Raw genomic sequence first — 14725 nt, 5'->3', positions numbered from 1 at the left:
TAAAACAAGATAGACAGCCCAGCTCTAAGGTATGCTGTTCAAGGTATTCATGAAGAGAAACCAGCTGTACTGGACTGAATAGTGTCCTCCTAAAATTCATGTCTACATAGAACCTCAGAATGTGACCCTAATTGGAAATAGGGCATTTGTGAATGTAATAAGTTAAGGCCAGATAAATAGCTTCACTAATAAAAAAAAAAGCTAAAGGAGTTCATCACTGCCAAACCAGAATTATATGAACTGCTGAAAGGGGTTATTTCGGAAGAGAAAGTAAATAAAGATAAAAATTATGAACAACAAATACGTAACTATCAACAAGTGAATCTAAAAACTAAGGGAATTAAAAAAAAATCTGATGAACAATATTAACTGTTGAATATAATAGAATCAGAGGTATGGAAGGGGAGTGAACTGACAATTCTTGGGGAAAAGAGGAGAGGGGGGTGTGGGAAGGGACTGAACATAAACTGTGCACCTATGGATGAGGACAATGGGGGGTGGGGAAAGGGCAGAGGGTGGGGTGGGAACCTGGTGGAGGAGAGCAACGGAGGGGGGGAAAGATGAGGAACATTTGTAATAATATGAACAATAAAGATTTATTAAAAAAAAAAAAAAGTTGTACAGGATTAGAGTGGACCCTAAATCTAATATTTGGTGCCCTTATATGACAGGTACATGAAAAGGAAAGAAGGTGTTGTGAAGATAGGAGATCTCTCTGTCTGTCTCTCTCTCCTACTCCCTCACTCTCCTCCTTATTCCCCCAGGCGAGTTTTTTTTTTGCTTTCTTTCTTCTAAACTCCAACAGCCCTTCTTTGGCCTCTGTGACTTGTTTCCCAAGCCCACACAGCCCAGCTGACTCACCTCTTCCATGGCTCACTTCTTCTCCCTCTGTAACTTTATAAATAAATTTTTGCTTGTAAAAGCAAATAAAATACACCTACTAACCAAAGAACTCCAAGGGTTGCCAGCAACCTCCATAAGCAAGGAGAGAAACAGGGAACAGAGTATACAGAAGGAACCTTGACCTCAGATTCTTAGCCTCCAGAACTACAAAGGGATAAATTTCTGTTGTTAGAAGCCACCCACTTTGTAGTGATTTGCTTCAGCAGTCCTGGGATACTATTAAACCAACCAATGTAAAAATACAAAAAAAAGAAAATTTATCTGAAATAAAATCTAAGGAAAAGCAAACCATGCTCCAGGAAAATGGCAAACAAACCACCTAATTCTTTGACAGATCCCAATTAAGCTACTGAATTACAAGAAAAGAAATCTGGGCCTCCATTTTCAACATAAAAAACAAGAAAAAGAAAATCAATAAAGGCTATAGATTTAACAGTTAATTACCAAGCTTGATATGATGAACATATTCACACATCAGAAAACTATATGTTCTTTTCAAATACACATTTATGAAAACATATGGTGTTATATTGTAAATCAGTAAGTGGAATATAGGACACCTTAATGAGCCAATTAGTTAGGAGTCTTTATTACATGCGAGTTTAGAGCAGAATATCTCTGTCAAATTCTGAGCAAAAATCATGGAGGAAGCTTTCCCTATTTATATGCTTCCAGTTCTTTGTCTCTTCCAGTTTCTTGGTTCCGGACATTCTGCAGACTTTACAAAGAGCTTTGTGTAAGTTATTTTTTGCAGACAGCTTATAACCTTGAGTATAGTACATAACTAATAGGGAGTAGTACCAGCCTCTTACATCAGATGGCTAGCCTTCAAGGTCAGACAGCTAACTTTATCTTTCCTATTACTCATTTAAGCTAAAAAAAATTAACAGTTAATTTACAGAATAAGGGACTGTCTAAAAAATAACTGAGTTGACTACATAGAACAAGGGATCATTTAAAAACAGCAGAAAATTTTAAACAGTGATTTTACAAAATAGAGATTATTATGCTTCAACAGGACCATAATGTAAGTACCAAAAAATCTAATAGCCCGGCTCAGTGGGGGAGTGTCAACCCAAGAATCAAGAGATTAAGGACCCATTCCCTGTCAGGGCACATGCCCAGGTTGTGGCTTGATCCCCAGAAGGGCTCATGCAAGAGGCAGACAATCAGTGATGTTTCTCTCTCACTGATGTTTCTATCTCTCTATCCCTCCCCCTTCCTCTCTCTCTAAAAATCAATAGAAATATATTTTTTAAAAAGCTGATCAACAGTATTTATAAGCATCATTAGTGGTAAAAAAAAAAAAAAAAAAGTGCAATATACCATGTTCAAGAAAAGGAGTACCCAGCCAGCTGGCATGGCTCAGTGATTGAACATGAACCTATGATCCAGAAGGTCACAGTTCAACTCCCTATCTGGGCACTCTCTCATTTTTGATGCTCCTATCACTCTCTCCCTCTCCCTTCCTCTTTAAAATCAATAAAAGTATATTTAAAAAGAAAAAAAAGAGTACCCAAAATTCAATATTCTAAATATCAATTTTCTACCAAATTGAGCTTTGCATTTAATGTAATCCCAAACTAAATCTTAACAGGGTTTAGGGGAAATTGGAAAACTGATTAAAAATTTTATACAATAATACAGAGACAAAAAAAAAAAAAAAAAAAAAGTCTTCTTATTCCTAATGAATAAGGTAAGCCCTAGCCAAGAAGCTCAGTTGATCAGAGCATCATCTCGATACCCCAAGATATATAGTACCCAGTCAAGGTACATACAAGAAACAACCAATGAATGCATAAATAAGTGGGACAACAAACTGATCTTTCTCTTTCTCTCTCTTTCTCTTCCCCCTTATTCCCCTCCTTCTTGTTCTCACTCTTTCTCCCCCTTCCTCCCTCTCTCCAAAAAAAAATAATTATTATTATTTTTAAAAAGAATAAGAGGACTTATCCCACTAGATTCCAAGACTTATAAAAATATAATAATTAAGACAGTGTGGTAATCATAGGAGAATCAACAAGTATACCAATGAAACAGATCAGAGAGCCCAGAAACAAGCACACGTAAGTTGAAACTGATGATGGCTGGCACTGCAGATCAGATACCCTCATCAATATATGCATATGCTCTTGGGACAACTGATTATCCATATAAAAAAAAAATGGATCCCTCCCCACACTACACACAAAAATCAACTGCAGAAGGATATAGGGCCTATGAGAGAAAGGGAAAACTTCTAAAAGAAAATACAGGGAAGGGCTCAGTCTTCCTCCCCTCTCCCCTCTCCCCCTCTCCCCTCTCCCCCCTCTCCCTCTCCCTCCTCTCCCCTCTCCCTCCTCTCCCCTCTCCCTCCTCTCCCTCTCCTCCTCTCCCCTCTCCCCTCTCCCCTCTCCCTCCTCTCCCCTCTCCCCTCTCCCCTCTCCCCTCCCCCTCCTGTCCCCTCTCCCCTCTCCTCTCCCTTCTCCCCTCTCCCCTCTGCCTTCTGCCTTCCCCTCCTTCCTCTTTCCCTCCCTCTCCCTCCCTCCCCCCCTCCCCCCCCTCTCCTTCTCCTTTCCTTCCCCCTTTGCTTCCTTTCTCTTGAGCTCCAAGGGTCCTTCTTTTGCCTCTGTAACTTGCTTTCCTTAGTCCAAAAAAATAAAAAATAAATTAATTAATTAAAATAAATTAAAAAGAAAATACAGGAAAAAGATATAATTCTTCAAGTATCCAGATGAAAAAGGAAAACTAAAAATAAGGGGAGGAGGGGAGGATCATATTTGTCTCACACAACTTTTAATACCAGAAGACGATGGAGTAATGACAAAGAAAGTATGAACCATATATATATATATATATATATATATATATTTTTTTTTTTTTTTTTTTTTTTTTTTTTTTTTTGCATCCCAGCTGGTTTGGCTCAGAGGATAGACCAAAGGGTCCCGGGTTTGATTCCGGTCAAGGACCCGTACCTTGGCTGCAGGCTCCTCCCGACCCTGGGCTCTGATCAGGGCATGTGCAGGAGGCAAACCAATCGATATTTTCTCTCACATCAATGTGTCTCTCTGTCTTTCCCTCTCTCTTCCACTCTCTCTAAAAGATCATGGAAAAATATCCTCAGGTGAGAATTAACAACAACAAAAAATACACAAATATATATTTTGCAAGACAAGCTGTCATAATAGACAGACATCCTCGAAAATTAAAATTCAGGGAACCTAGAACCTAGCAGAAAACCATCTTACCAAAATTATTTAACAATGAAATACAGAAACTGAAACCTGACTCAAAGAAAGAATTCATGAGTGAGCATGCCATGATAAAAGAACTGATGGTGAGATAAGTACTGAATTAATTTACTTTCTGAATTCGATTACAAACAATTACAGAAATCTAAGATTGGAGAACAGTATGTTAAGTGTTCAAACATGAGCTATGAAAAAAACAGCAATTTAACAACAATCCAGTCTTAAGAATGAGGAGATGGGAAGATGTGAGTGTTGAATTCTTTCAGACAAAAACAAACAGAATTGTCTAACATTGAAACCAAAGTGGAAATGTTGTTTTTAACAATTAGCACAAATGTTTAGGGTTGGTACTATCTAACGTTGACAAAGACACTGGAAAATGGACCTTCTTCCCACACTGTTAGTGGGAGAGTGAATAGGTATAAAATCTAAGTAGACAATTTGGTGAGATGTATATAAATTTTGAATACATGTTTATTAAATACACAATTCCTAATCTATCTCCAAAATCTGTATGAATTTGCCTTCTCCCCAGCCTATTTTGGCTAAGCGCAAAGACTCTGGCAAAACCACCACAAAAATCAATCAGAGACAAAAGGTGAATGAAAGGAATAAATTATCTCTATCACTCATTCTTTCTCTTCTTTGGTTTACATTATTAACTCTTTTTTAATTAATTTTTCTACATTTAATTAATCAATATTACAAAGTGTCCATGTTTCATACCACCTCATAACATCCAGGAGTATCTATAAAAGAGGGGATTGTTAGCTTCTTGAAGGCAGAATCCAGATCTTATTTTCATGCAAAAGTCTATAGAATGTAATGTAGTTATCAATTACAAGGTAGTTTTAAGGTGCATCAATTTATTTTAACAATTCTATAGGGGGGGGGGAAATTACCCAAAGGAAATAGGTTATTACACAACTTTGTTGGTTATATGTTATGACACTCCAGACAGAAGAACTGGGCTCAAAATTTAAATATGCTTAACCCTAGCTCAAGGTTGTTTATACACTGCTTTTGAAATAACCTGGTTCGTTTGACTATACCTGTTAGCCAAACTGTGCAACCACGAAAGCCACCTCTGGTCCCCACCACCTGGCCTCTCTTGTTCCTGCTGACATGATGAGCTTGATAGGTGACATTAGTTGCTCTCTGCATCCCCTGGAAAAAGGGGGGGGGGGGGAGAGAAGAAAGAATTCTTGTTCACTTGAATTGTTCAAAAGATAAGCATATGGATTTTGTAAAGGAACATCTTTCCATCCAGCTCTTCAACTTCCAAAGATAGTCTTTTCTAAAATCTGCCTGAGAGGTGCCTAAGGTTCAAGATCTCTTTCCACATCTCCCCGTTCCCAGTACCCTGCAGTATACAGGAGGGGAAGGCATCTCTGCCCATCTGAGCCTTGCTATCACTCATTGCCCACATACACAGTTGGACAATTCTTTTAATAGGCACACCACAAACATCACCCCAACCCATCCCCACTGATCACCTCATTAATAGATGTATTTACAATATCCTATATAATAAAAGGGTAATACACAAATGGACTGAATGGCAGAACAACCAAACCACCAAAGTGTAATATGATAATGATATACTAAGGTTGCTCAACTGCTCGCTATGACGTGCACTGACCAGTAGGGGGCAGATGCTCTGACTGAGGGAGATGGGCCAGACACACCCCGGGGTCCTCCCACAGTCCCTCCCTAGACCAACTGTGCACCGGTAGGGTCCTTGAGCCTGGCCTGCATCCTATCGCAATCCGGGACCCCTCAGGGATGTCGGAGAGCTGGTTTCAGCCTGATCCTACAGGCCATTTTCCTTGGGAGGGCCACAGATGCAGGGCTCATGGCTGGAGGCCACAGCTTCTCCCCTTCGGGACTCTTTGGGCACAAGCCCAAGGCAGGCACAGTGAGGATAGGATGAGCGGGAGGGGCAGGTAGGAGCTGCAGTCGGCGTTGACTGAGGGGTTTCAGCCCAATCCCTGCAGGCCACCCAGAGGGACCCCTGAGCTGTGCACAAATTCGTACACCGGGCCTCTAGTATATTTATTTGTTCAATAACCACTTATAAAAATTTTAATATGAGTCTCCCAACCCATTTCTTTCTAATAAGCTGATGAAGCAAACATAACTTTCCAGCTCTGCACTTCCAATGTCTTAAACAAAGTACAGGCTTCCAAACAGACATCTGCATCTCTCGGAAGCAGAGACACCTCCTCCTGTTTTAGCTCCCAGGCAGGCTGCCTGAGGAGGAGAAGACAGGAAATGGAGGAAGCAACAAGGAGGGTGCCTACAAGTTAGTTTCCTATAATTGCAAAACAGGTTTAACTAGGTCATTTTATTTGGGGAAATTTTTCCAAGTGCTTTGGGGCAAAAAGAAACATGTATCTGGATGAATTTTAATTCATTTTAGCCCTATACCATGTCTTCTGCTTTCCTTAGTAAACTGAGTAGAATGTATAAAAAATATCTGACGAGCAATAATCTACTGAAGATATGGCTGAGAGAAAATTATAGATAAGCAGAGATCTTTTGCTTTAATCACTAGAAAAGAATGCTCCTACATTAAAAAAAAAAAAAAATCAGGCAGCAAATATGGCAGTCTGAGTATGAGAAGGCTTATTGTTTATGTATGTTTGGTATTTTCCAATAAAAAAATAAACTTTAAAAAAAGGGTGTGCCACATTTTCCTTCCTACTGGTTTTTTAGAATAAATCAAAAAGCATTTTTTAAAACAACTGAAACTGCAAGGTCCTGAAAATATGCTTGAACTACATAAAAGCACTAAAGGCCACTTCCATGTGCATTCTTCTTCTCACTCCCCTCCCCCCTTTCTTTTCCTTCTCCACCCATTCTAAATAAATCCTTCCTATAATTCTAACAGAAAAATATAACATGAGTGACTCACTAAGGACCAAGAGTGAGTTAAGTTAGTATTTCCTTTTGATTCTACATTCCTCGTCTTTGTCTTCAATGGCTTAGTTACGTGTTATAGACCCTGTAATATGTACTACCGGAGTCATTATTTATTTATAGACCCTTTAATACTTTTAGATGTCTTTTTGTGCATATATTTTGACTTGCTTGAGGAGACAGATCAGACGCCCTGAGTGACATACGGTCCTTTGTTTTTTTCCATAATGCCCATCTTCTCTTCTTGTGCCTTGCCAGTATTCAGTAAAAGTTAGATACAAGGCATTTATTTTACAGCATGTTTTCTTTTCTCTGCATAACATGCAAGTGAAATGATGACTAACATTCCGGAATCTTAAATCCAGCAGAACTAGGCAATTCATTTTCAAAGAATTCACGACTAAATGACTATCAGTCCTGTTGCCGGGCTAGACAGAGTCACATGGCCTCTGATATTCCACTGTACCTTTGCTACACATTCTACAGACTGCTGTCCTCATCACACACACAAGTGGCCCTGTGCTCCTTTCTGACCCACCTTAATTTCCACGTGAGCTGTTTTGTTATTTTAGCCACTCCCTATGGGGCAAACTAAGTTTTCCTACCATGGCATATAGAGACTTCCATGCTTTGTGACTTTATTTTAATTTTATAAAGAGCCCCACATTAAGTGAAATTTGTAAAGGCCCAGAGCATATTCCAAATATCAAGAATAATTCAGGACCTGCACTTCTCTCACTCATCCCACAATCTACCTTAAACTGACTGCTAAAGAGAATTCCTGCAATGGTAACAGGCACATTCCTTTTGTGTGCAAAGACATAATTTGGATAACACTGAAGAGACAGTAATATACAATAAGAAGAAACCCTTAGTTCACAGAGTTATTGATGACTGAAACCTTTAGTTCAGTTACTGATAACTGAAATTAGTTTTTGAACGATACCAAGCCAAACAGCAAAGGTGGAGACCATACATTCCTGAAGGTTGAGAAAACTTGAGATGGCTACACTTAAGCCTTGCGAATACATGCATGAGTGGCAACACGGATTGCATGGCAGGAAGCAGATCTCTGGCCCTAACCCAAACCTCCAAATGACCAGCATGTTTATATGATCACCATCAACTGTTATGCATGCTATTGCACATATATTTTATCTCCACAACTTTTGTTTTAAGATTTAAAATATTTAAATATTTACTTAATAGAATATATATATATATATATATATATATATATATAATCTATTAAGTAAATCTATATATACCTTCCTTCAACAGAAGGGCCCCTGGACAACCTCTAGGTGGGGAGCCCAGCCCTAAAAGATTCCTAGAAGTCAGAAATGAGTCTGGAACTATACCTGTTCATTCATTCAGTATTGTTGATTGATCCCTTCGAGATACTGGGGATAAAAGAGGACAAACATTTCAGGGAAGGGCACCAACTACAAACAGATAAAGAACTCATGACACGGTGACAGACCCTTGTCTCAACCATGAAGACAGCAGGACAGTCCCCACACACGAAGGGATTTCAGACGCTGGCAGCCAACAGCTCACTAACTTCTACCGGAAAGATTGAAATTAACTATTACAACCATAAGTGCACAGAAAACTAATACACAATTGCTCACAGCAGCATTATTTGTAATAGCCACAGGTAGAAATAACTCAAATGAACAAAAGGTGATATATCCATATAATGGAAAATTCCACTATATAAAGGAGTGAACTACTGATACATAGTACAACGTGAATTAACCTTGAAAACAGTATGTTAAGTGAAAGAAAACACAGACAAAAGGTTACATTTATTTATTATTTCATTTATAGGAATCTAGAACAAGGAAATCCAAAGACACAAAGTGTATTATTGGATGTCAGGGGCTGGAGGTGGGAGGGAGCAGAAAGGTAGGGAATGATTAATGGGTATAGGGTTTCCATTAGGGGTGATGAAAATATTCTCAATTTATATATTGGTGATGGTTGCACAACTCTGTGAATATACAAAGACACAATGAATTGTACACTTAGCACAAAAGAGAGATAAAGACAAAGGGAAGGGATGCAAACTTCAAAGAGAGAATAAGAGAAAGCAACCTAATGACTGCATTCTTCTGAAGTTAGAAAATGAACTTCTATAAAATAATGTCTAATATTTCACTAGTTTGACTCACTTAAAACTTATTTGGTAAAGAAAGAAGTATTAACTTTTCATTTGAAGTAATTACTTAGTAATATGTTTTTAAAATAATTCAGGGTTGGAATTTTATTATTGGTATGCTATGGGTAATTGATCCAACTCAGAGCAAGAGATGGTAACTTCCAAGTGGGTGAAAAAGAGAATTCTAGCATCAATTGGATTTTTATTTTAAATTACTACTTTTGCATTTAAGTTTTACATAACATTTTCCCCTTTTGCAAAGTCAAAGCCAAGAGTAAAGCAGACTTTCTCAACTTCATAAATAATAACTTTCTGGCCCAGACAATCTACTGTTGAAGCTATCATGTGCATGTAGAATGTTTAGCAGCATCCCAAGCCTCTACTCGCCAGATGCGCAGGGGTACACACACGTATACACACACACACACACACACACACACACACACACACACAACCAAATATGTCTCCAGATATTGCAAAGTGTTCCCAGGGGGGTGGCAAAATTTTATCTGGTTGAAAACCACTGGTAAAGACCTAAACCTCAAAATTCTATGTAACAAAGCCAGGCTGGGGAAGTTTATTTCACATTTCAAATTTAGAGAAGTAACTGTGCTAAGGGAAGGGCTAACAGTGCTGGGTGCCCTGTGAGGGGCCAGAGCTCAGAATTGCCTAAAATCCTGATAGAAGTCATTACCTCTTGAAATTTCCTTGCCCTGGTCAGAAAGTAAAGATAAGACTACGAATACGAGTATACTTAGGTAAGTAGGAAAAATGTTGGCATCCACCCCAAAGTGACTACCTAGACCTGCCCTGCTGTTCTGAGATGATGAAAATGGTCTATACTGCATGTCCAATACAGTGGTCAGTAGCTACTTGAGGCAACACTGCACTTGAAATGTGGCTAGAGAAACTAAGAAACAGAATTTTTTTATTTTATAACTTTGGCTGAATTTAACTTGCCACAGGTGGCTAGTGGCTATCAGATTGTAAAATACAGAGCTAGACCTTGCTATCATTCTTTTTACTGTTGTTGTTAGTCAACATTAAAGAGTACATTCTTTGTGCCCTAGGCAGTGTGGCCCAATGGATAGAGCATCAGCCTATGGACTGAAGGCCGGATTCGATTCTGGGCACAATCTTGGTTAGAGGCTCCTGGTCCTGGTAGGGGGCATGCAAAAAGCAACCAATCGATGTGTCTCTCTCACATCGGTGTTTCTTTCAGTCTCTTTTTCCCTGCCAATCTCTCTAAAAATCAATGGAAAAAAATACTGTCAGAAAAAAGAGAAGAAAAAAAAAAAAGAGTACATTCTTGGTAAAAAAAAAAAAAAAAAAAAAAAAAAAAAAAAAAAAACAAACCCAGCTTTTCCTCTTTGGGCAACTATTCCTACAATATCTCCCTGGCTTCTGGAATGGGAAGATCAATATCTACCCCTGACAAGAGCGAGGCCCATGCTCCAAAGAATGACTTATACGGGCCTCTCGGTTGGCCTTCAATATGCTGTGTGTGCCATTTCTGCACTCCTGTCTCATTTTTGTGCTACTTCAGTCTCCCCCCAAGTTCAGAACAGGCAGCTGCCCTTCTGTGAAAGGCACCTGGCAGTATTCGGGGAGGAGGTGGGGGGGGGGGAGGAATGTTCAGAAAAGGTATAAGTAGCAACAAGGAAAATTATCTCCTTCATTTATTTGTTTCTTTTCAATTAACTGTCTCTCAAGTAGAATGTAACACCCATGACAGCAGAGCCCCTTTCTGTTGTTTTACCACTGCATCCCAACCTGTAGAACAAGGCATGTCGCAAGCATACCTCAGGGATATCTCGGGTTTGGTTCCAGGCTACCACAATAAAACCATAACAGAAATGTCTGGTTTCGCAACATACATAAAAATTATCTTATACTACAATGCAGTCTATTTAGTGTGCGAAAGCATTATGTCTAAAAAAGAACCTGCATAACTAATTTAGAAATACATTATTGCTAAAAATGGTAACCATCAACTGAGTCTTCAGTGAGTGATAATCTTTCTGCTGAAGGAAGAAGGTCTTACCTCAATGTTGATGAAATCAGTATCTGTGAAGTGCAATAAAATGAGGTATGCTTGTAATTCATTTAAACCTCACTATAACCCTGTCTGTTTTCCAGGGCTTCCACATCGGGAACAATGTCTAATTTCTCCATCACCCGGTCTTCCTGGAACACCAGTCTTATCATGCAATAGGAACATTAAAGGTGTATGAGTTCTTCAAATTTGTGTCAATCTCAATCCTGGAAATATGGTGGGTGTTCCCTACTGGGGCAAAAAAAAGACTTAATAGACCCAGAAAATTAAAAATTCTAGCCTCATCAAAAATCTCCCACAGAATGCCAGGCCAGTGTGGCTCAGCAGTTGAGCATCAACCTATGAACCAGGAGGTCACGGTTCCATTTCCCGTCAGGGCAGCACATGCCTGGGACCCATAGTATGGGGCATGCAGGAGGCAGCCGATCGATAATTCTTTCTCATCATTGATGTTCCTATCTCTTTCTCTCTCCCTCCCTTCTTCTCTGAAAACAATAAAAATATATTTTTTTTAAATGTAATAATAAAATAAAAATTTTTTTAAATCTCCTACAGAATCAAGTCTTAACACTGGGAGCAAACATTAACAACTGCATAACCTAATCCTAGCCAGTTTGGATAACTGGATAGAGCATCGGCATGCGGACCAAAGGGTCCCAGGTTCGATTCTGGTCAAGGGCACATACCTTCGTTGCAGGTTCCTCCCTGGCCTGGGTCCTGGGTAGGATGTATACAGGAGGCAACCAATCGATGTGTTTCTCTCACATCCATGTTTCTCTCTGCCTTTCCCTCTCTCTTCCACTCTCCCTAAAAACCAATGGGAAAATATCTCTGGGCGAGGATTAACAAAAACAACTGCATAACATAGTCCCAGCTTCTGGAATTTTATCTCCACTCCTCAATAAAAACTCTCCAGAGTAAACTGTTAGTTAGTCTTAGAATAAAAAATAATTCTTATTCCCAGCCCTTATTCACACAGCTCCCCTCTCCCTCAGAAATGTGGGCACATTTCTCTTTTGTAAACCCTCCCCAAAACACCAAGGCTAAATTAATCTCTCCTCCAAATTGCAAAAAATAAATAAAATAAATAAATTTCAAAATGACAAACTTATCACCTGGCAAAGTCATTTACAATCCCAATCAGGCCATGAGCAACCAGAAATGCAAACAGTGCGTCCCTCATTTTTCATCTTTTCTATGTCTGGCACAGGTCTCTACAAAAAATATTCACTTATTTGGCAAATGGAATAGTAAATAAATGAGCAACAGATGGTGTAACTGAAATTACCTTTAAATACTTTAACAGAGTCCCCTATTACCCTAACCAGGAAATACTCAAGATAACAGGAGCAGAGTGGACAGTTTCATGACACTTCCTTGTACTTTTTCAAATGCATTACCTCCTTTACTCTTCGAAATAACCCTGTAAGGTACACACTGTCATACCCTTCTTTAGTCAGCTGAGGTTTAAAAGAAGTAAAGTTATTTTCCTCAAGATCACACGCTAGTGAAAAGGCCAAGCTGGTGTCAGAGACACCAGGCCAGTAGTCCAGTAAGTGCTCTTTCCAATGTTCTAACTCGCCTTCCCTTAACACCTAAGGAAAAGACAATATCTACAAGGAGAAAGGAAGCAGGTGAGCCTCCTGGGCAAAGACAGACCCGGAAAATGACTGGCTGCAGATGAGCATCTGCCTGAAACGATTTGCAAAGGCTGCCTGTAAACCTCATGGCTTCGTTGTGCTGTGAGATAAAAATGCCCACCTACACCTAAAACCAGCGCCTTTCCAAAGAGCCAGATTGGACACCATCTCCCCACCCTACCCAGAAAAGCACTAACGCGTTTGAATTAAAGGCTGTTTCTTACCAAAGAAGAAGGAAGGAAGCAGCCTACAGGACGACACACCACCCACCCGACCCTCAAAGCCAGCTGGCAGTCGCTGCTAAACCTTATAACCCATTCCGTCTCCCCACACCTTGCTGTCTCCAGGAATTGAGTCTTAAAAACTCCCATGTAATGTTAGCCATTCCATTTTAACACCGAGCCACAAAGAAGCTCAGTTTAGCGAATTCTCAGCCCATGAATGGATACATTGTTGGGCACTCTCTCTGCCCACTGAAGCGCAGACATGGAAAGACTTGGAAATGGACACACACACACACACACACACACACACACACACACACACACACACACGACCCTGGGTAACCGCGCTGGCGGAGCCAAGAGAAACCAGCCAGGAGCAGCACGCCCCGAGACGCCCGCCCGCCCCCGCCTCCTCTGCAGACCGTCACGCCACGCCAGGGGATGCAACCAGCTCGCTCCCCTCCGGAGGTGCCGGTTTCCGCAGCCGCCGGCTCTTCTCGGCAAAGACTTTACGTCGAGGTCTATCGGAGCCGAGGAACCGGGGAAGAAGAGGACGTTGTTCCCACGGAGGGGGGTGGTGGGACGCCACGTAGCCCCCGACCCGCGCCCCGCACCACCCGCCCACCACCCCGGCTGCAAGGCGCCGCGGCCTCTGGTACCCATCCCCGGCGCCCCGGGGAGGATGCAAAGGGAGGCGGAAGGCAGGCAGGGGCTCCGGAACCAGCCTCCTCCGTCCCCACTCACCCAGTTCTGCACGTTGTTGCTCAGCTTGACTTTCTTGTACAGGCTCCCGGGCACCTCCATGGCCGCAGAGCGCGCGCGGGTGCCGGGATCTTCAGAGTCAGGAGGCCGACAGGAGCAGGGAGGGCCGGCGGGGCGGGGGCGGGGGCGGGGACGGGGGCGGGGCGGGAGGCGGGGTCACCTAGCGCTGGCGCACGCGCGCACGCGCGCCGCCGACGTGCGCTCGTGCTCGCGGCTCCTGCCGCCCGCGCGCACGCGCATCAGCTGCCGCTCCGGCTGGTCCCGGGCAGAGGTACGCGGGGGCGGGCGAAGCGGAAGGCGGGACAATGGAAGGTGGGGGCGTGGCTTCGAGCGCCCACGAGGCTCCTCTAGTCTCTTTGCTCTCAGGAAGGGACCGGGCCTGGGAAGAGAACCAAGGGGCGCCGAGGCCTGCCGGCCTGCCTTGCGCTGCGCCTGCGCGGGGGCCGGCCTGCCTCCTGGGGAATGGCTACTGGCTCTCTGGGGCCAGTGCTCTTGGGAGAAGACATGGATGGGAAATCCTGCCCTTCTGGCTTTTCCTCCATACACCAGGCTCCCAGCCTCGTGTCCACCAAATCTGTGCCCTTGTTAGCCAAGACACGTTTAAAAATGGATATATATATATATATATATATATATATATATATATATATATATTTTTTTTTTTTTTTTTTTTTTTTTTTTTTTTTTACCAGAACCGGTTTGGCTCAGTGGATAGAGCCTCGGTCTGTGGACTGAAGGGTCCCAGGTTCGATTCCGGTCAAGGGCATGTATCTTGGTTGCGGGCACATCCCTGGTAGGGGGTGTGCAAGAGGCAGCTGGTCGAT

The 14725-nt window shown here is 41.7% G+C and overlaps 1 protein-coding gene across 6 annotated transcripts in view; it reads right to left on the bottom strand.

Moving 5' to 3' along the window:
- The window catches only part of PAPSS1 (3'-phosphoadenosine 5'-phosphosulfate synthase 1), a 115378-nt gene extending 101338 nt beyond the window's left edge, over positions 1–14040 (bottom strand). For 4 of the 6 annotated variants that reach the window (XM_036409640.2, XM_036409631.2, XM_036409656.2 and 1 more), the window contains exons 1-2: positions 13884–14040; positions 5186–5300 (exon numbers count right to left, since the gene is read on the bottom strand). In XM_036409640.2, coding sequence (XP_036265533.1) covers positions 5186–5300; positions 13884–13943 — 175 coding nt within the window. In that variant the 5' untranslated portion in view covers positions 13944–14040. Of the gene's footprint in view, positions 1–5185; positions 5301–13253; positions 13396–13524; positions 13549–13883 lie in introns of those variants that run through there. The other 2 variants (XM_045589190.1, XM_036409642.2) reach the window with 2 other exon arrangements.
- Between the last annotated feature and the right edge of the window lie 685 nt (positions 14041–14725).

Source organism: Pipistrellus kuhlii, unplaced genomic scaffold (assembly GCF_014108245.1).
Source record: "Pipistrellus kuhlii isolate mPipKuh1 unplaced genomic scaffold, mPipKuh1.p scaffold_m20_p_1, whole genome shotgun sequence".
In the NCBI taxonomy this organism is placed as follows: domain Eukaryota; kingdom Metazoa; phylum Chordata; class Mammalia; order Chiroptera; family Vespertilionidae; genus Pipistrellus; species Pipistrellus kuhlii.
Note: the sequence above shows the minus strand (reverse complement) of the source record. Positions and strands in the feature narration are given on the sequence as shown.